At 38.9% G+C, this 21,522-nt stretch overlaps 1 protein-coding gene across 1 annotated transcript in view; it reads left to right on the forward strand.

Moving 5' to 3' along the window:
- Positions 1 to 18,471, forward strand: part of TULP3 (TUB like protein 3) — a 36,626-nt gene extending 18,155 nt beyond the window's left edge. The window contains exons 3-12 of the mRNA XM_075709404.1: positions 555 to 606; positions 5,902 to 6,064; positions 8,018 to 8,194; positions 10,058 to 10,188; positions 11,974 to 12,171; positions 12,689 to 12,801; positions 13,197 to 13,311; positions 15,192 to 15,290; positions 17,483 to 17,654; positions 18,160 to 18,471. Coding sequence (XP_075565519.1) covers positions 555 to 606; positions 5,902 to 6,064; positions 8,018 to 8,194; positions 10,058 to 10,188; positions 11,974 to 12,171; positions 12,689 to 12,801; positions 13,197 to 13,311; positions 15,192 to 15,290; positions 17,483 to 17,654; positions 18,160 to 18,293 — 1,354 coding nt within the window. The 3' untranslated portion in view covers positions 18,294 to 18,471. The remainder of the gene's footprint in view (positions 1 to 554; positions 607 to 5,901; positions 6,065 to 8,017; positions 8,195 to 10,057; positions 10,189 to 11,973; positions 12,172 to 12,688; positions 12,802 to 13,196; positions 13,312 to 15,191; positions 15,291 to 17,482; positions 17,655 to 18,159) is intronic.
- The last annotated feature ends 3,051 nt before the right edge of the window (positions 18,472 to 21,522 follow it).

The following is a 21,522-nucleotide window of genomic DNA, read 5'->3' on the forward strand; positions in this document are numbered from 1 at the left end:
TTATCTATAACACACTTAAATAGTGAAATAGTTATTTTTTCATCTCTAGGAATTAATATCAGGTGTTGCAAATACAGATTCTCTGAGGTATTAACAGTAGTTCTGGGAAGTCTGGCAGGAGGAGAAAATGGTGTAGGTTTGATGCTAAGACAAAACCTGAAATCCTGAGTTAATTTGGAATTGGGTATTTTATGAAGGAGCGGGGACTTTACTGGTTTGAACTGTGTTAAGGCTTCAGAGGTAAATTGTCTCATAGCTCACCTCAATAGTGGTTCATAATCTGTCCATCAGTAATGAAGCCTTTTTTGCTTACAAAACGTTCTCAGAACAGTTTATTAAGGTGATTAAACTACAGTTTGGTCCTATTTATGACAGAATATGAAGTATGTTTTATTTTTTAATGCCTTGTAACTTGGTCTTCTTGTGGGGTAGAAGTTATGTCTTACAGTTGTTTTAAAGTCTTGACAGTGAAGTTGTAGTCTGTGAAAATCCTGTGCTCTTATAATGAAAACTATTTACTAGCAATAATTAATTTGTTTCTTTCCCTTTCCCAGCATCTTTGAGGATGAAAGCATGAAACTACGACAGCTGAAACTAGACAATCAGGTAAAATATAGTGCTGAAGCTGGTAAAAATAAGTACAGGAAAACAAATATTAGCCATCTAGAAACTTGAGGAATGGGGGTGAAGTGCTAAAAATGCTCGGTCTAAAGAATAGAAACAAGAACTCATTGCTAACATTTTTCTTTAAAGATTTTCATGGCTTTTGTCAGTTTAAGTCAACCTTGCTATGGCTTGTAGGCTTGATGTCTTTGGTACATTTATTTTTCATACATCCGCTCATTTCATTGGGATTGAGTCACCACAATGCAGGAATGAATCAAAAGAGAGGAAGCCTGCAGGGAATTATCCATTTTAAACATCAAAGGAAAAGTTTCCCTGAGCTATAGAAAGATCTCCATAACACTGCTGTTGAGAAAGTTTTCCAGCACCTTTTGACTTTTTTTGTTCCCTACAAAGAAAACATTTACAGCCAAGCATTTGTCAAATATTAGGTTACAGATCTCACTTTTTAAAGCACTGTTAGCTGGATGCTTACATCACCATATTCTTCAAAGCAATAAAGTGTCCATCCTTAATATTCTTCCTCTGTGAAATTTTAAATGCTTATAAATAGTATTAGAAGATGTGAGATTATTATCATTCTCTAGCTGGCCATTCACATGGACCACAAATCACTGTCTTGCAGTAAATTAATCTGTGTTCAAATTAAAGCATGTTTTTTAGAAAAGCTCGCTCTCTCAGCTGAGGATCTTTAAATACAGACATGACAGTCTTCAGGGAACTGTTGCAGTGGTTAATAACCCTCTTTACCAGAACTTGATCATTATTTCTAGTCTGAGTATGCTTAGCTTTGACTTCAGACAGTGGATTTATTACCAACTTTATCTGTGTGTATATAGGCACTTATCTAGAACACTTCAGAGTCAAGGAGTAAAGTTTATCTTTGGTCGTATTTGTGGAAGCTAGGACAATCCTTTTTACCTGTAGGCTATCCAGTAACACGTGTTGAAACAAAAAAACAAACAACAAAACAAACAAAAAAACCCAAAAGCATTAGTTCAAGTAATCAGTAAAAGAGCATTTAGTGCCAAATACCACTCAGTAAGAAGTTCCAAAACTAAGGATGGTCTGACTGCTTGGTGATGAGCCTCAGTGTCTGGTTTAGGACTGTTGTCTTGGGTCATAAGCTGGTAGTAATCACTGGCTCCTAGTGCTAGGCACTGTGGTCAATGTATGCCTAGTTTCAGACCTTGCCATGGGGATGCATTGCTGTTCCACCAAAACAAAGCTGCTGGGCTGCGTGGAATTCCCTCAGAGTAGCTGTCAGTTGAATCATGAAAAGGTGAGTTTAAAGAATTCATACCCTTTTGCAATTTTGTTTCAGGCTTTCTTGGATTTGGTTGAGATTGCAATCATCTGCACAATCAACAGCTAGAAAATTTTACTAAAATATATTTTGACACCATCCCCCCCTCCTTGCAAATGAGATTTATTGAGAAATGCTAACAGTCTCTAATTTAGTGTTGTATATTTAGGTTTGAATATTAACTTTTAAAGTCTACTTTTAACTTTTTCATGAATAGTACCATGCCTTCTGAAGAAATAGAGGTCAATAGGAGATCACTATCAGACAGGATGGACCCATTGCTGGTTGTAGCTGATGCCCTGTTTGATTAATTTGTCCTAAACATTTATAGGAATTGGGATAAAAAAATGCAAAATGCTTTAATCCAGCAGGGTCATGTTTAGAACATTTGGCCATACAGAGAATGTGGAATATAAACATTTGCCACAGGAAAGACATATGCCTGTCATCCATCTTTGTAATGGGTTTGGAAACCCTGTAATTGCAGTAAAATATTGTCTATAATAATGCATGACATCAAGTTCCATCTGTGGGCCAGCTCTGCGTGCTAGGATGCTTTTATGTAGACTACTGCCTTTTCCTTGAGGAGAGAGTGTGTGGCTGCTGAGGCAGTGCTTACTTCCCCAGCAGAAGGTGTTTCCGTGTCTTTCGAGGCACCTGCAGCTCAAAGTGCAATGCTGCCATCTCCCTGTGGGTGGAGAACGTGAAGCTGAAGGCATATTTCTGAATGCACCTGGTATGGTACTTGCTCCTGACACGAAGTTTCATTAATGGCATCATTGCTAGCATTGTCACTGCTGCCTCAGCATGGACTAAGGAGGAGCTGGAGGAGTGGAGAGGACGTTTCAGAGCTAGGATCCATCCTGCATGGCCTACTAACCATGCCAAATAATAATTAGTATGGTATTGCATCTTCAAGGCTGGAGTGGTTGGAACCTTCCTGTATACAATCTTCCTGTTCATCACAGCTGTAGCAAGAATAGTACACTAGTTCTTTTATTAGTCTGCTATGATATATTCATCTGACACATCTGACTTCTTAGCTTGTTGGAAACTCATTAGAACCAGAGCTGGTGGTTTGTGATCCTTTAACCATCCTGTATTCTGATGTTATGCTTTTCTGTGGTGCAAAGAAAATGTTTCTGAAAGTATTTAATACATGGAGTTCACAAAATCCTGAACAAATTCATGGTCATCTGTATCTTTTATTTAATGGGTTATGTGTTCTGGTGTCCTGTTCATGAACTATCTATGTTTTTTTGTTGTAATATTATATGAATTTTTACGGTAACACAGAGCTGGAGGAAAAGACTAGTTACTAGACAAAATGAAACAAAATACACTTTCCGTTTTTTCTGCTTCATCTTAGTGGAGTAAGTCTGAGAAAATACATAGTACTGAAGGTAAGGCTGCTCTGCCACCTTATGTAGAGAAAATGAACTGCTACTATCTGTCCTGTCAGTGAGCTTGTAGATTTTTTCCATCTCACTAAGCAAAGTAGTAGAGAGAAGCCTTTTTAAAACAAATTAAATTACTATCAAGTATCAAGTTTTGTCACTTTGATTATCCTGAAGTTCTTGCAAGAAAAAGGTCAGTCACTTCTACCAGCCGTGAAGTATATGTTTCAATATAAACCAATATGATCCCGTTGGACTGGTGAGTCCTAGAAACTCTTTGATGAAACAGAATATACTATAATAAGAAAAAATAAATTTTTAGACTGGCAAGCAGTGAAATGTTTAAAAAGCTCATCTAATAGAATAATCAGTTAAGTAGCTCTGAAAGTTATTATATCCTATATTGATCCCAAATTCAATTTCTCATTCTAGCAGTAGCTGTGTACTTTCTTACTGCCTTTAGGACGTGTCTTTTATTTTTTTCTTGTCTGTCTGTTTGTCGGGTAGAGAAGCCTTGGCAACAATTTTTCTCAAATCCTTATTCTGAATATAATGTTTTGATCCTTGTTTTCCCTCTCTCCTTTTATTTAGACATTTATAAACTATCATGAATTTTTTACAAACTCCACAAACCAAAATAAATTCTTCTGGAGGGTCTGACTACCTTTCTAGAAAACAAATTCTATCTGTAATTAGCATTTTCTAAGAATTTGACTTCTACTGCTTATTTTTCTCTTCTTCTAGACCAATGTGATAATCTCTTTGGAATTCTATGTAATTTTTGCCTTGCAGGACAATCCTTGCAAATAATTCTGCAATAACAAGCAGTACCTGTGTTGCAGTCCAGTCTTCAAAGTGTAATTATGAGTTTAAATAAAAAAGGTCGTTTTGGTTTGGTTTTTTGTGTTGGGGTTGGTTTTGGGGTTTTGGTTTTAGGGTTTTGTTTTGGTTTTGTGTTTTTTTTTTTGTTGGTGGCTTTTTTTTGTTGTTGTTTTGGGGCTTTTTTTTTTTTTTTTTTTTTAGAGAAGTGCTTGAACAGCAGAAAGAATGAAGGACCAAGGGCTAAGTTATGTTGGAATTCCTCAGGGAGAGGTTGCCTGAGAAACTAACCTCACTTGAGATAAAAAGCCTAATAGGAGAGGAAAGAACCAACAAGAGAGAGAAAAAGCATAACAGGAGAGGAAAGAGTTCCAAAGATGTCTGTGTCTCAAGTGGATTGAATTGTTTGTACTGTTTATCTGATGGATCCTTGGAGACCAAAAAGAATGTGATGGAGAAAGGGGTTCTGTCATCAAGAACAACTTTCAGGGAGTGTTCAGGTACCTAAGAAGCAGGCATGGATAAACTGCATCTACAGCAAGGGGCTTGCACATTGTTTGCCTAGTGGTGCATTACAGAATATTAGAATACGATTTTTCCTCCTCCTTGCATCGCCTTAACTGTTAAGGATTTAAAATGGTGCAATGTCCCCATTTGCCTTGATTTAAGTCTGGAAGTTGTTTCTATTCTCATTTAATAGGAAATCATAAACATCAAATATATATGTATCTTGGAAAGTAATGTTTTCTTTTTAGCATTTGGATTTACCGTTCTTTCCTTTCAAGAATTACATGGAAAAAAATTTGCAAGGTAGATCAATTTTCCTTTTACTAGATCAGTCCTATTTTAATGACTGTAATCTGCACACACACACACACACCCACCCCCATCTTATCTCTCAACATTGGTTTCTGGGAACTATTTGTTTTGAGTTGTCCCTATAAGATGATAACTTTTGAGACAAAAACCTTTTCCTTTGCAAGTCCTGACTTGTTTTTGCTGCATCGTGACAGCATTTATAACTGCAGTGGCAGAGTGAGCCCTCATTAAGGGTTTTTAGAAATGTTATGCTAATACAGTAAGAGACTTAATTGCCATATAATGCATAGGGCAAGGGGTCTCATCTTTACTCTGGCATTTTCAGATAGTCTTGGAGATAGTTCTCTTAATACAAAGTTAGCTTAATTGTACAAAACAGGGAGGAAAAATTATACATTCCCTATATGCACAGAAAGTTGTCCTAAACGATGGAATGTTTAATCCAGTCATAACGGCAGTGGAAAGAGTGGAGAGTCCTTGTGAACTGTCTAGTCTATCAGCTTAAGTAGGTAGGATGTAGGATGTATGGAGTAATAAAATTGCATGAACTTGCTGTATATGATAACATTTACTTTGTGAAATGTTTCATATTGGTTTATAAATGACTGCTGAATTTGTCTATTTATATTAAAGATTGCTGGAGTTTAGACTGGATGAAAGGAGTTAAAATTATCTGCTGATGGTCTCAGGATAGACCAGAAAATAAGCAGATGTCCACATCACCCATCAACCGCTGATGGAGAGTCAAAGGCATCGTCTCACTCCAAAGACACAGTGATATCTGTGTCTAGGATTTTTGTAAGAGATTACAAGAGTATTTCAGGCTTATCAGAGATTGTGATCAGTGACATGTCATTGCCAATGGCTGAGGCATAGTTTCTGTCTCTCTGGATGTGGTTACTCATCTTTATTTCATGCTTTTTCTTTATTTGGCAGAGAGCTCTTCTAGAGAAGAAGCAGAGGAAGAAACGTCTTGATCCCTTGATGGTGCAACCAAATCCTGAGGCAAAGCTGCGTAGGTCAAAGCCCAAAGGGTGTGAGGAGCAGACTCCTTTAGTAGAAACTCCTACCCCATTACACAGTGATGTTATGTTACATGGTAAGTAATCAACCTGATTGCAACAATGTTCCCCAAAATGCCAGTGGATGCCTTTTGTCACAGACGGGCACCTACATTGCTGTGACAGTGGTCAAGTGATAAGCAAGATTGATGACATACCTTTCTATTTACAAAAGCAGAATTGTAGTACAGTATGGTTGAGCAATACTGAACTGTAAAAACAAACAAAAACCTTACCTTGAATTTTGTGACAGCTGAGAATCTTCATGTGCCTTTGAGTAATCTCTCCCTTATGTTAGGCTAAGAACAACTATAGAAATGGGTTAGGAACTTCTATAAAGGTAGGGAGATGCAAATCCAAAGAAAGAGAGTCTTCTGAAGCTGTAAGATAAAGAAAAGGAAAGAATCCAGTAGTGACTGCCTGTAATTTTCTTCATGGTATCATGGTATACTCCATCTCAAGATTGCATATGACTGAATGATAAAGTAGACAAGAGAAACACAAAAGCCTTATGAATACTGAATTAGGTTCTTGCTGGTTTTTACCTCATCTATTGTTTTCTGTGGGCTTCAGGAAGACAACTGAAACATGACAAACAAGCTATAGTGGTCCAGAAAGTCACAAGCACAAAGTGATATCAGAGCCAAAGGCAATAACTCAGTGGTCTCAAAACATTACAGTAAAATAGTGACCATTCTGTTATAGGAGTGGAAAGGTATACAGTAGTGAGACTTCCATGTCACAGGGAGGAAAATAGAGCAGCAAGGAAACCCCTATGTTCCAGTGGAAGTGTCAGGGCGTACTTTGAGAGCTGGGATCCTATCGGCCTATCAAGAAAGTAACAGGAAACATCCTAAGGCTTTGAGATGCACGCTATTGCAGGATGTTGTAATACCACCATTATATTAACAGGGAATTAATGTGTAGAGTAGAATTTTAAAAACCCAAACAAACCAGTGTTACCTGGTTTGAAGATCACATTTGGAACTATGTTATCCCCTGTCTTTTCAATGTTTTTCTTGTTCTCCAGATGTCTTTCATCATGATGTTCCCCATCATAGGATGGGGAGAAGAGTGGTGGTGTGGATGGTAGCATTTAGGTGTTTAAAATCAGGTGGGAGAAAGCTTCTGTTAAAAGACACCTTTAAGTCAAAAAGAGAGTGAGATAAAAGATTTATATAACTTTTAAGTTAGGAAATTTCAGTAGTACTGAAACTACAAGAAAGAAAAATGAAAACTAACTGCTCCCTCACTAGCTTCCATAATTCTGAAGCTTCCTCAGTACAAACAAGTCCTATTACGAAGTGATAACAGCAGCAAACGTGTCAAAAATCTGATGACTAGATAAAGCAGTAAAGTTTTAAGAAGGAAAACAGTGTGAAAGCAAGAAATCCAAAGCTGGAGCTACATTTACGTATTGTGTGCTACACAAACATGTATTAAGTATTATGCCAGACCCTGACATCAAGACGTCTCCACCAATTACCCAGTGCAGTGCACAGCTGTGTTGCATGTTTAAACGTGGAAATTTCATTTCTACCAAAAAGACAGAGGGCATCCATTTATAGGTTTTTTTTCTGCCTGTGGCTGTAGATATTTTTTTCTTTTAAATTGATTTGTGATGTTCACTGTAGATCACTCACTTACTGGCACAGGAGCAAACTAGGAACCTGAAGGAAAAGAAAATAGAGTAGTTGCCCACAAAGAAATTGCAGAATATCTATACAACTTGTTTTAATTGCTTAAGCCCTTCTAAGAAAGTAGATACAATCACTATATTTATTAATGGAGAAACTGATGCCTGGTATGTATAAAGTGACCAGAGTCACGCCTGACTCCTCCCAAGTCTTTTGGCAAAAGTGGAGCAAGTATACGTCAGTATACTTTAAAGGGATGCTTGAGCAAGAGAAGATGAAAAGAACCACCATCCTGGGATGCATCTTTAGTAGTAAAAACTAGACTTCAGCATTCTGTTTTGTTTTGGCCTGCAGGCATTGATGGACCAGCTGCTTTCCTGAAATCAGAAGTGCAAGATTTGGGGACCAGGCTCCAAACTCTCTCTGCTGGGTCTTCCAAAGCAGAAGACAATGCAGATCAGGAAAATGATGGAGAGGCTCTAACAGACACAGCAGGCAAGCCAGATTTGCAAGAAATCTTACAGAAACGAGGTAAGAGTTGATAATGGGCAAAGGTCTTTTTTGGGCTCTTCTACTTTTTATAATTTTTTTTCAGTAACATTAAAAAAACCCTAAAAAGTATGATGAATCATGAAACAAGTGTCTGTAGGACATTACTTCTAAATGCAGAGCTAGTAGATTCTACAGCATGTAGAAATGCAGAACTGCAGTTCCTTCTTCTGATATTAATTGGAACATATCAGTTATGTTTTAAAGGTTTATCAGCGTGCTGTATAATTTCTGGCCTTTCCAAGGAAGTTGGTGACAAAATGCTCTACTTCACATTTTGCTAAAGTTCAGGGTATTTTTATTCCAGATATATTATATCTGGATATGATGCTTGAATATTTTCACAACAGCAGAACCATCTATAGCCAGTAAATGCTGTAATTTAACTGTTTAGGAGACTACCAGGGAAGATGTTTTTCCCAAATCGGAGGTTGTCACAATCAACAGTTTGAGTTTTATATTCAATAGTTATATCCCATTGAGTAGTTTCCCAGTGGAGTGTCCATCTTTCTCTGCCAAGTATCTTGTGTTGCTGCCAGTACTACAGCAAACCTTTTTTGTCGCATGCAGCCTAAGCATTTTGCAGCAAAATAATAGCTGGTGTTTAATATGGTACACAGCTTGTTTTTATTTTGCAAAGCCTGTCTCCCAGAATGTTTCTAGTACACTTTTATGTCTTAAGATACTACCATATGTAGAAATACTTCCATTCAGTTGTCAGATGCAACAGCTGCTTACCTATGGATAGCAACATTACACAAGAGTTAGGAAAGGAAGCAGGAAAGAATATCCAGAAACTTCAGGGGAAATTAGTGGAGGTAGAATATAAACAGTGAATTTTGAAATTGGCTGGAGTACCAGCGTTAACGCCTTTCCTCTTTCCAAATGTGCTTTGGGAAGTTTACTGACAGGTTGTTAAGACTATGTTTTTCTGTTTCATCTGAGACAAAGAACTTCCAGCAGTGCCCCTTCTATGCAGTGCCATGTTGGAGCACTGTTATAGTATTGGCTTTCAGAAAACAGTTCAGCTTAGCAGGTTGAGTGTGTTCATTTTCTATAGTGCCTTATGTGTTTTCCATTCTGCAGCCAAATTAAAGGATGGAACCACAGAACAAAATGATGCAGTTCCAAGTGGAAGGAAACACCAAACAGTGATGTGTACAGAAGCTCTTTATAAATGTCTTTACCCAGAGTTATTTTAGTTATATACCCACAGTCATCTCTACATAACTGTGTTTAGGTTAAAATTAAATAAATAGGTCCTGGAACTACTCAGTCTGCACTTCCGTTTTTAAAAATCAAATCATTAGTAGTATTCATGAGACCTGAGTTACTGCTACTGATGTAAGAACAGGAGGGGCTCTTACTGAAAAATTACCATACTCCATTTCAGTGTGTATAAGATTAAGGGGAAATGGTAAAGGATGTAAACTGTACAGAGTCCAACCTACAGGATAGGTGTCAGCATATTGATCTGAATTTCCTTTTTTTGTTCCTAAGACATGGAGGGCTTTTCTGCGTGAAAATAGGCAAACTTAATTCAATGACAGCATATACTAAGCAATATGTTACATCATGTAATATCATGTAAAATATGTATTAATAAAAGCCTGACAGCTGCTTAATCATCTGCACAGTGACAGCTGCAAAATGTCACTAGGGGTTTGAATTACAAGGGTTGGGAAGCAATATAGCACATGAAGAAAATCAGCAGTTGAAACAACAGAAATTAATTACAAGAGCAAGAGCAGAATAGCTATGCAAGAGTCATGTATGAATTGGTGATGCCATGAACTCATGACACCTTCTTTCAAAGGCTACCTGCTTGATCCTCTGTTCTGACAGGTATTTCGGGCAGTTTGAATTTTGATGAGGAGGACACAGAAGAGGAAGAAGCTAGTAAGAGACCAGCATCTCATTCACCGTATCCTGAATCTGAGAGGCCTAGTTCTGCAACCAGCAAGAAATCTTTTACAGTAAGTGTCTTGAAATCCATTTCTGATAAGGGCTGGGCACATGCTTGATTTTAGTAATAACCCCTTGAGCACTGGGTTAAAATATAGTAGTTGCAACTTCAGGGATTAGTATGCTAGCTACTGTAGGCAGAGGAAGGTCATGATTGTCAGGTTATCTGACTGAAGGGCCATTGAGTTAAACACAAAGAGCTAATAATGATCAAAGGAACAATGGTGGGCAGAGGAAACCAAGTAGCCTAATCGGTGAAGATGGGAACACAATGAATCTGCTACTCCTATGATCCTCGAAGGAGACAAGTTAGGCCATTGTCTCTGGTGTAAAATCCACCAAGATGACTCAGAGAAACTCTGAAATAACATGCAAACTTAAGAGGCATCACTGCCTGAAGGTTTATAGCATTTATTATGGGATGCAAGGGGGAACAGAATTTTGGGATGTAACAGAGAATTCTGGGATTGGACAAAACTTTTTATGGGGTGTTTAGGGGAAGGGACTCAAGAGGGAAAAGAAGGATCAAGGTGGATCAGGGGGTAATAGGCATAGGAAAATAAGGACTAAAGGGGGTAAAAGATGCATATAAATAGCTGCAAGACAGTATGCTTGTCTGGCCAAGCTTTGTGCCTGATTACTGCAGCGTGTCCTACCATCTTCTAAAACTCTGCTTCTAACTATTTCCTGTGTGTATGTGTTTGTGTGTGAGAGAGATACATACATGCATATGCTGACAAACTATATGCTGGACTAGCCAGTGAGTTGGAGGAGACCAGCATCAGGAAGGCCCAGGGTCTGAGCTAGTGACCAGATAAAGGGCATAGAGTTTGGGCATGGATGCTGGACAGCCTTAAAAGTCCATGCTGCTATTCAGAAGACCCATGTGAGTATATTTGTGAAGTGCCTGTGTGTATGTTGTGCTACACTAGTGGGTGAGTAGTACAAGAGGTCTGGGTGTTAGCTACTTGGGAGACTGGGCTATGGGTGCCAACTGCTGGAGATACAGGGTGGGGGATGCTGGAGGTGGGGAGGGGTGAGAGCCACTAGTGAATTTCAACTCTGTATATGTGCGTGTCTGTGTGTATTCACTCAGACTTCCTACTGGCTGTACCTGGGAATGGGATAAACCAGCAACCTCATCTCCAAGGCCCAGTAAGGGAGGAATCTCCTGGGTTCTACAATTCACAGGATTCAGCTGCCTCTAAGGAAAAATTACTTTAATGACCTATACCAGATTTCCATTGGAATTCCAGTTCCTTTGGTGACCATAACTTGCATCCTGACTGTACACATTGTTCTAGGGTTCTTCCAGCATTTAAGTTGAGATGGTTCCACCATCAGCTTATTCCGTTTCTGCTACTGTTCTGAACCAACATAATCTCAGTGCTCATTTCAGTCACAAAAATCCCAGCCTGTCTTACTGCAGCATCCATCAGTCCAGCTTATCATGCTGCTTTATTTCCCACAGAGCGTTTGAAGTTCTAAAAGCAAAGAGGCTCTTTGCTCAGAATATTTACCGTGTCTCATCCTATTTTCCCCTTCCCAGCAATTCACTCATCTTTGGTTAATGGGTACTTTTTCTCTCCTCCCCTTGGAGGGCTAGTCTTTCCTCAGACTAAAAGTCTTCAGTCACTTTCTTCAGAGAAACAGAGGTGGTCTCTCATTTAACTTCCCTTTCCCAAATATCTTCTTGAGACATGACATCTTCTGTTTCAACAGACCTTTCTTTTCTTGGGGAATATCAGAGCCTCTGATCCGATATTAATTTGCTAATATGATGGTTCTTCCCACAGGAAACAGGTGCTTCCTGTAGTCCATCCCCTCAGGCAGATGCACAGCTGGGAGAAGTAGAGAACTTGGAGGATTTTGCATTACGCCCTGCACCCCGTGGTATTACAGTCAAGTGTCGAATCACTAGAGATAAGAAGGGGATGGACCGGGGCCTCTTTCCTACTTATTACATGCATCTGGAAAGGGATGACAACAGAAAGGTACTGGAAGCAGCACACAGCGTCTTGGCTATTGTACTCCTGCCACAGAATATTTTTGGTGTAAGGGAGAGCTTCTGGTAAGAAACCAGAAGCTGAGGAGAGCCAGCATGCAGATTAGGACAGCTTATATTTGGCCAAGGCACTAAGGAGCGAACCGGCAGGTTTAAAAGCCGTAATACAATGAAAGATGAAATTAAAAAAGTATAAAAATGTCAAGGATAAAGAAGAGCAGGGAGACTGAGCTGCTCCAGAAGAAAAGGAGGGAAGACTAGAAAGGACAGTTGCATGAAATTTAGACTGCAGAGTGAGCTGATTGGAGGAATAGGATTTAAGGGTGTGCACTGGTGGAAGAGATCAAAATTGTGCAGACAGTAACAAAACAAAAGACAGTAACAGCACAGAACTAAAAGGGGAATGGATGTGGGAATTGGAGAGAGAACAGTTTGGATAGCAATGCCTAGTAATGCCTCTGCATTCTCACAAAGCTCCAGTCCTGATCAACGTTTTGTATTTCCAGACATTCCTTCTGGCAGGGAGAAAACGAAAAAAGAGCAAAACATCCAATTACCTCATATCAGTTGACCCAACTGATTTATCCCGGGAAGGGGAAAGTTTCATTGGAAAACTCAGGTGAGAACCACAGATGAAAACTACAGGCAGGAGAGATTGGAATTTTCGTTTTAGTTGGGTTGGGGTTATGAATAGCAATGTGGTATCAGTTCAGAGAGAATGAACTCGCATCATCCTGCTTAATCTAATCTGTATTCACCTGGGTTGGCAACCTTTCTTCAGCGTTACCATTCACTGTGGCAATTCAGAGGAGTTCTGGCTTGATGCTTTTCCAGGATAGGTTACAGGCTCAGTTCACCATGGGCACTTCATGGAAGTTCCTTGCTGAGCTGGCAATAGGAAGATTCAGATGGCAAGAGATGTGTGTTTTCACTGTGCTGTACAAATACCTTCAGAAGATGACAAAACTTTCCACTGATGCCTCTCTTTCTCTGTCTTTCCATAACCTACATTAGGTCAAACCTCATGGGAACTAAATTTACAGTCTATGACAATGGAGTTAGCCCAGTCAAGGCACAAGGTGTAGTGGAAAAGGCTCATACAAGACAGGAGCTTGCAGCTATTTGTTATGTAAGTAGTGCCTCTCCCCTTTTGCCCCTTTCTTTTTTGTCGCCTGGTTGCCAAGGCAACAGGGCTTACAAAATCATGCTGCCTGGCAGCCTCCCCCACTTAACTTTGGAACCAACTGACCAATTTCAGCCAGATACAACAAAGGGCAGAGGCCTCAAAGATAAGTTCTTACAAGTTTAATGAAAAAAAAAATCAATGCCAGGGGAGGGAGAGAGACCCAAACTAACATCCTGATGACCTTCTTACCTGGCCTATCATTCGGCGTGTGGCCAGTCAGCATATCCTTTGCCAGCCACAGCATGAACTGCCCAGCTGGTATCTGGTGGACACTGAGAAGGAACTGGGAGTACCCTGTGAAGTAGAGTTATTTTTTGCAGAACCAAAGGCATTTTGGTGGATAGGAGGAGGTGGTATTATTTCAGTAGCAGCTTGTTGTTGGTAAGGATATGGTTCCAGGGGATATCATGATTCACTAGCTCTGTCCTAGAGATGTTTTCTTCTTTTGGTCTTGTGGATCGCCTCGGTCTAGGCTTCAGAGTGAGGAGGCACTTGTGGACAGTCTAGAATTATGTGAGGATTTTCATGTTGCATTGTTTCATATTCCAGTCCTAAAGTTTGTGTAAAATTTGAGGTTCTTTACAAAATGGTGGCCAGTCAAGTGGAAGGATTTTTACTTTTATCACAGGTACAGCAGCAGAAATTTGAAGGCACATTAGACTACTGGAGCATGATCTTGACTTTTTTGCTGTTGATCTTAATGGCATTTGGGAAAAAAATAGATGTGATAATTCCAGCACTAGCCTGTTTACAGAAGTATCACTGGATATTTTTTTTGTATACAGTATACTTCAGTTCCCTACCTAATTGTACACAGCAAGGTGTTAAAGTGAGTACAGCAGATAATATAAACTCAGCTTTTCAGACTTCTAAACTTTTATCTACAAGAAGTTCATGAAGTCTATATATGAATAAAATCAGTACCCTCATTCTTATATGTGCCCCTAGATTTTCTGAAGTGAAATAAAGAGGGTGCAACTCCAAAGGCCTTTGTTCTGTGTCTGCAAAATGCACTAGCATGTTAGGAGAAGCTGTATCACTTCTATCAATTCAGTACTTCTAAAAGATTCTGGCTTTTTAATTGGTCTTTGGGAATTTTAGAGGTTATCACTGACATTGTTACAGAACACTTTAAATGGACCCTTGGATTTTGGATGACATTATTAAATGGTTTGAGAATGCCAAGACTTTTGTCCTTTGCTTTTTACACTGAATCTACTTGGAGTAGTCTCCTGCAGTACTCTGGAAAAATCTGCTTGTCTTAAGATTGAAGCTTGGACAGATGCTGAATACTTTGCCTTCTGGGTCTGTTCTTAATCATTTATAAAAAAGCATGATTTGAGAGAAAATTGTAGGTATGCTCTTAAACACAAATAACAGCACCTAAAGAAGAATGTAATTCATTCTTCAGGAACATTTTAGCCTAAATGGTGATATATAGATAACACAGACTCAGGTTTGCCTTTTATCATATTTAAGGCTTGTTCATTAGCGAGATTTTAGCATGTTTTTGCCTCAGATGCAAAAGCTTATGCCTTGAAATTGCACTTGTCTCATTTTGTTACAAATGTTTCATTAGGATAACAGATGCACTCTAAATTAGGTAATACTATGTATGTCCTTTAACGCAGTTCTCAAAATGGGAGAGAAAGCTATTCTCAGTGATTAAACACAGTTGCAATTAGATAACTGCTACTACAGTTGTAGCTAGTAAATCTCTAACAACCAATATAAATGGGGATTCAAGTTCAGTTTTGCTGTCTTTCATTCTTTGAGATGGAGCATCTCATTTACTGAAAATAATGTCTTTCCTTGTCTTTCAGGAAACCAATGTGTTAGGATTCAAGGGTCCCAGAAAAATGTCTGTGATCATTCCAGGAATGAATATGAATCACAAGCGAATTCCAATCTGTCCACGAAATGTGAGTTATGGAGTTTGGTCATGTTTCAGATTGGAGGAAGAGGTTAAAACTCTCTCATAGAGGTCTGGGTGTTACTGACAATTTTAGAGCAAGTTTATTAATACCCAGGGCTTTAGCAAGTCTCATGGAGAGTAAATACAATGTATCCTAAAGGTGTTGATTAATCTGTTTTTGCCTTTTACCTAATTTGTAGCCTTCTGAATAGTGTTTGCATCCTTACTTGTCCTTTGGTCAGCCTAAATATTATTTACTTAGCTATTGCAATGGCTAGTGTATGCTGTTGCTTTTGCACCTACAACCCTTCCTCCTGGGTGAGACCCTGTTATGCTGAGAGTTGGATGAACACAGAACAAACTTGCTTCTCACAGGAGCTTATATTCTTAGCCAGTATGTGAATTACAACAGATAGATAATAAATAGATAAGGTGGTATTCTGGTGTAGTAGCAAGAGAGTAAATACATCTTTGATCAGAATGTTGTCAGTCTCTTTGTAGGAATCACAGAAAAGGAGGATTCTTTAAGGAGAAAGTGGCATGAGGAGAAGGATGGAGTTTTCTGGTAACTATTTAGTGAGGCTTTTTCATACATATGGGGGACGTTATAGCTAAAAGCTTACAGGACTGTATCTGAAGATATATTAAGGTGTATGACAAAAATTGTTCAGTTCCCTTAATGTGGGTTTTATGTTTGGTGTGATAGAAGACCAAAAGGCAGAAAGGACAAGTGCCAACTGAAAGACATGGACAGTGTTTTAAGCTAGAAAATGGTATTTGCAGCCATGTTGTGAGTAGGTACGAGTAGGACAAGAGTGTATTTGTTGAGGTCAGAGAAAAAAATCTTCAAGAGTGGAAATTCAGAGTCATGAGAACCTGGAAAAGAGATTTAATTTTGTGAATGGGCAGGAAAATTGTATCTGAAGGTGGTCATTTATTCATCATCTTTCAATCAGTATTGCCATCTCCCCCATCAGTACAGTAAAGATTCCATGGCCCTGTCTTTATTTTTCTCCTCTATTTTCCCAACTGTTTCGCTATCAGGCAAGCATACTGACAGTGGACAAGGCTGAAACATAAAGCTGTTCTGAAAAGTTGGCAAAGCCTTCAGTGTAGGGGTTTGACTCTTTTTGTCTTCCTTCTCTGTAGTGCGATGCCTCCAATTAAGCAATACTGCCCCCACTTTAAAGGAGGAAAAATTGAATCTAAATGCACTTTGGTGCCAATTCTCAAAGTTCTTTTTGCATCTTTAAAAAAGTAAAAAAAGATAAAAATAAAGATATAACATAACTAGTTTAAGCTGAACAGTGAGTTTTATTTAGGTTATCCTCAAAAATCCACTATCATATCTATATACAATACTAAAACAGTTACTACAGCTGTTATCAGTCAGACCTCCACAACAGGTCATTTTCTTATCATTTTTTCCCATTAAATAACTTCAGTTTGGATTCTTTTTCTTGGGAGTTTTAGTATGTGTTATTACAGCTTGGATTTTATTTGTTGCAGAACTTTTAAAATTAAATCATGTGTCATGTGTTTCACTCGCTACTATTTGCAGCTGCTTGTAATTAATTCTGTTTGTCAAATTTAATGTGCTGGTTTACCTCCTTTTTGTATCTTTATGTTTTTATTTCTCTCTTTTTCATATTGTGCATCACTTATTAGACCCAATAGGATGACATTTAACCTATTTCAGGCATACTTACAGCCCGCTGCAGCCTTTGGACTTTCTACTGAAGCACCCCAGGGCCTGGCACTATGCAGTTAATTGCAGATTATTTTCTTTTGTTTCAAAGTTTAGAATGTTAGAAATGGAAGTTTGATCCAACAGGATCAGAGAAAGCTTATGAGACTCAGAAAGGATTCCTTGCCAGCAGGATGGCAATCATCTGTGGCCTGTGAATTGCTTCCTTTCCTGTACACGCACTTCCTTCTCTCTTGTTTTTTTTTTCTTGTTTGGGTGGAAATATGGTGATAGCTTATTGAGTGGAAAGGAATGCTTGGATTGGGAATCTATGAAAGTATCTTCCTGGTACTTGCAGGAAGTTTTCAGTGGGACTGAGTTTAAGTGCTGTTATTGTGTTTCATTAAACAGGGAATGACCTTCAAGTGACAGAGTGCACATACATGAGAGAGGCAGTACTCAAAAGCAGAGCCATTCCAAATCTGATAAATATATTTATTTCTTCTGAACAGGAACATGAGAGTCTGCTGTCAAAATGGCAAAACAAAAATTTAGAGAACCTCATTGAGTTGCACAACAAGGCTCCAGTCTGGAATGATGATACTCAATCCTATGTTTTGAACTTCCATGGGAGAGTCACTCAGGCCTCGGTGAAGAACTTCCAGATTGTCCATGACAATGACCGTAAGAGTCTGGTGGAGAGTGTGTGGGGCTTATTCGAACAGGGAGAAGCCAATTCATTTAATGAGGTTTGGGAGGAACAGGACACTTCCTGAAGAAGGGAGACTGGGTGGAGGAGTTCAGCTCAGGATTACTGGGGACTTCTCAGCTGTCAAGAAAATTATATAAAGCCTCCCTTTTTCTGGGGTGGGTGCAGAGACTGCTGCCCATACCTGCAGCAAAAGAGGGAGCAAATGCAAGCTCCCTGAAGGGAAAGAAAAGGATTAATATGGCACCCTCAGCCCAGCAAAAGAGTAGTTTGAGCTTGCGTTCTAAGAAAGGTAATCTCTAGAATAACATGGTCACTCTAGAGAACAGATTTCAAGGCCACTCTGGTGAGAAAGGATGGATACACCAACCACATATATTTGGGACTGCCAGACGTGTGGTTTTTTGTTTGTGGTTGTTTGGTTTTTTTCTTTGCTTCACTGTGAAATTGTTCGTCTCTGAATCTTTCTTTTCTCCCCAGCTGACTACATTGTGATGCAGTTTGGTCGTGTAGCAGAAGATGTGTTTACTCTGGACTATAATTATCCTCTCTGTGCTCTTCAGGCCTTTGCTATTGGACTCTCCAGCTTTGATAGTAAATTGGCCTGTGAATGAGAGACAACAGACTTGACACATGGAACTCGCTCCCATCCCTGCACCTTGTTGTAAGAGTTCCAGGTGGAGTAATGAAAAGCACATTGGGGATGGAAGGGAACTGGAGGACAGACTTCTGCAGGTTTATTAGAAAGCAAATACCAGGCCTCAGAGCATTATGGTAGTTGACAGTAGATCATCTTGGGAGACTGTCCCGAGACTGATCGGTCTCTGTATGCATTGTGGAAGAACAAGAAATATGGGATGGGTGATGTTGTCGGTGTTGATTTTGCTTTCAGAATCGATGTAACAGATACTGCATGAGAACGGGGTAAGGAATTTAGCCCACTAATTGGAACCCCTTGCAGCTAGGATTAGAAAAATAATCGTTTGGTGTTCATGTACCTTGGAACTTCCACAGTGCCCCTGGAGATGATGCTACTGATCTGATGATACAGATTAATTCAGAAAAAAAGAGGACAGTTATTGGCATGTGTTCTCTTTTGCCCTGTGTAGCATTTTGCTGTCTGTTACAACAGTCAGACATGGAAGGATTCGGGTTATGGCTCTGTGCAACCGTAGGTAATGTTCAAAAAATACAGAGCTGGAATGAGACATTGGCTCTAATAAAACACTTTTCTCTTGCTCTGTGGGATGATTCTCTGTTAAGGCTGATAGTCCAGTTCCCTTTCATTATTCTAACTGCTCCATATCCCTTGACAGTCTTTTAACCAAATAAAGAACAGTCAAATCTCAAAACGCTCCCTTTTTACTTGGTGATGTTATTCTTAACCATGTGAAAAATGAGACTGAATAGATGATAGTCTGACTGAATTTGGCAGAAGGTAGTATTGTAACAATATACAGTACTATTCCTGAAAAGCAGTGTTCTAATTGATTGAATCTAGACTGTAAGCTGATCAGAAATATTTTTTAATTTGTCCATTGTTTGTAAAATTTGCTACATTTTTCAGAATAAGTTAGTGACTGATTTCATTTTTTTTAACGTGAGAGTATCTCAAGTCATGACATATTAAAGTACATTTTACATAAATAATTTTAACCTGACTATAAGAAGGAGTTACCTCAAAAGGAGATTACAGGTGTTTTCAAAGGCATCAGTAAGTTTAAAAAAATTAATAAATATATTATGGGGCTTTGCAATGTGTCCTTCCAGTGTTCCATTTTTAATGCTGGATGTACAATATGGAGACTGTAGGTCACAGCATGGAACACTTCCTGATTCATGTGGCCTTGATTCCTCAGTGAATTGCTGTGCACTGTGACATATAAGCCTCATAGTGTACACATCTGCTGTGTACTAAAGCAGAGGACAGTTACTGTCTTGCCTGTTTCATGGCCATTATGCATATTCACAATGATCCTGGAAAACTCTGTCCCTCTGTTGAGACAAGGATAGGTGTTCTCCAGCTTTGGATATTGTCAGTAGATTAACTCTGTTTCAAGCTCCAAAGAGCCACATTTATTGCTTTTGGTGTCTGGAGTCTTTGCAGTGGTAGATATCACTTGCTCTTTCAAAATAATGAAACTTTGTGAAGACATTTTCTGATATTGCTAGGAAAAAAACTGGTAATCATGTGTAAACTCTGTATTTAACTGTAAATCATGAATTGATGCTGAGAACTCCAGCTTGCGTATCTCTCATATCGCCCATTCTGCATTAGCTGGTGAGCCATTGTCTTGAGATGATCTCATCAGCAAGAGCAGCAGGTGAAGAGAACTTGAATCATGGATCTCTTTTGTGCCTTCATGTACTTCCTGCTCATCAGGCTGGGGACAAGGCCTGGCAGTGTTTTCCAGTTGTGCTCTTCTGAGTTCTTGGCTGATAGCTGTACATTCCCTCTACCCATCCAGAAAAAATAAGTCAGTTTGTTACCTGTCTGATTATTTTTTTGACTAGGACTGCATGAAAGAAACTGCCTTATATTAGTTTGGGGTGACCTGAAGGTAGAATGCTAATTTCCAATTCAAGATGATTTTCTCTGTGCTCAGAAGGCCACAGTAGCATCCCTTTACTCACCCTTTCAGTTAGGCTTGTCAGCAGTGGCTCTTCAAGCTATGTGTTGACATCAAATGATCCTAGCAGGGTCAGGGCCTCTGGGTCTCAGTCAAATTATGCAGACAGATGAAATGATTCAGTGCTCTTTTATCAGATACTGTTTTACATTAATTGTATTTATAACTTTTATATCTAAATGAAAATAAACTAATTTATATATTGAAAAAATCCTTAATTCTAAATGAGTTTTTTTTGTAGGATTTTGCTGTCACTTGTGGGTGTTCTTTGTTCCTCCTGTACTAGATACTACCTCAGTTTCTTCCTGTCTTCTTGTATCTCATCTCTCTTCTTACTCCCCCTTTTCCGTTGTAATTCTCAATTCTCTTCCTTTGTGGTGTTTTTTTCATACACATAGAAGTCTAGGAATAAATGTAAGGTTAGTCTCTCTAATACTTTTTCCCGCCCATCAGCAGCTCTTCCTGTATAGTTCTTGGTTTCCATTTGATTCTCTTTTAAGCTAGTTGCACTTCTCTGCCCCGCATTTTTAATGTTTCTCCCAGCATCCAGTTAGGGCTTTTGAGATGGTTCTTTATACATTTTCCTATCCTCCATCTGAATCTGTTCTACTGTACAATACCATATATTTCTGAATCAAGAACTGAAATAATACAAGGCTAGGAGGAACACCAAGTTGAAGTGGTTATTTTTTCCTGTTTCCACTGGGAGATGTATGAACCTCAGTAAGAGGAGATACGGTGGTTCTGATAATCAGAAACTGACTCAGGTCTCACAATGTGTAGGCCCTATTCTTCATGCACCTCTTTTTTTTTTTTTTTTTTTTCCCACTATCTCCATCTGAGCCAAATTAGGTTTAGCTGGGAGAGAAAATTGAGCAGGAAATACTACTGGGCATTTTGTCTTAGTACAGCAATGACAGTTGCACACATGCAAACATAACATTCTTGAAATCCCAAAGAGATCTTAAAACACAGAAGGAAGCATATTAAGCTGTTAAATATGAATCCTAAAGGCAGGCCTAGCAGACTAAAACAGCTCCTAGGCTGCTATAAGCTCCTTGGCTCACAAATATAAAAGACACCAAATAATTTCTTGCTTTTTTAGGGGTCAGTCCCACTCTCATTGAAGTTTTGCTGCTGAATTTGGTAGCAATAGGACAGGGGCTTTTGTTACTGTTGTCATAATAATTGTATTATACTTTACTTAGCGTGC

Source organism: Pelecanus crispus, chromosome 1 (genome assembly GCF_030463565.1).
Source record: "Pelecanus crispus isolate bPelCri1 chromosome 1, bPelCri1.pri, whole genome shotgun sequence".
NCBI lineage: Eukaryota > Metazoa > Chordata > Aves > Pelecaniformes > Pelecanidae > Pelecanus > Pelecanus crispus.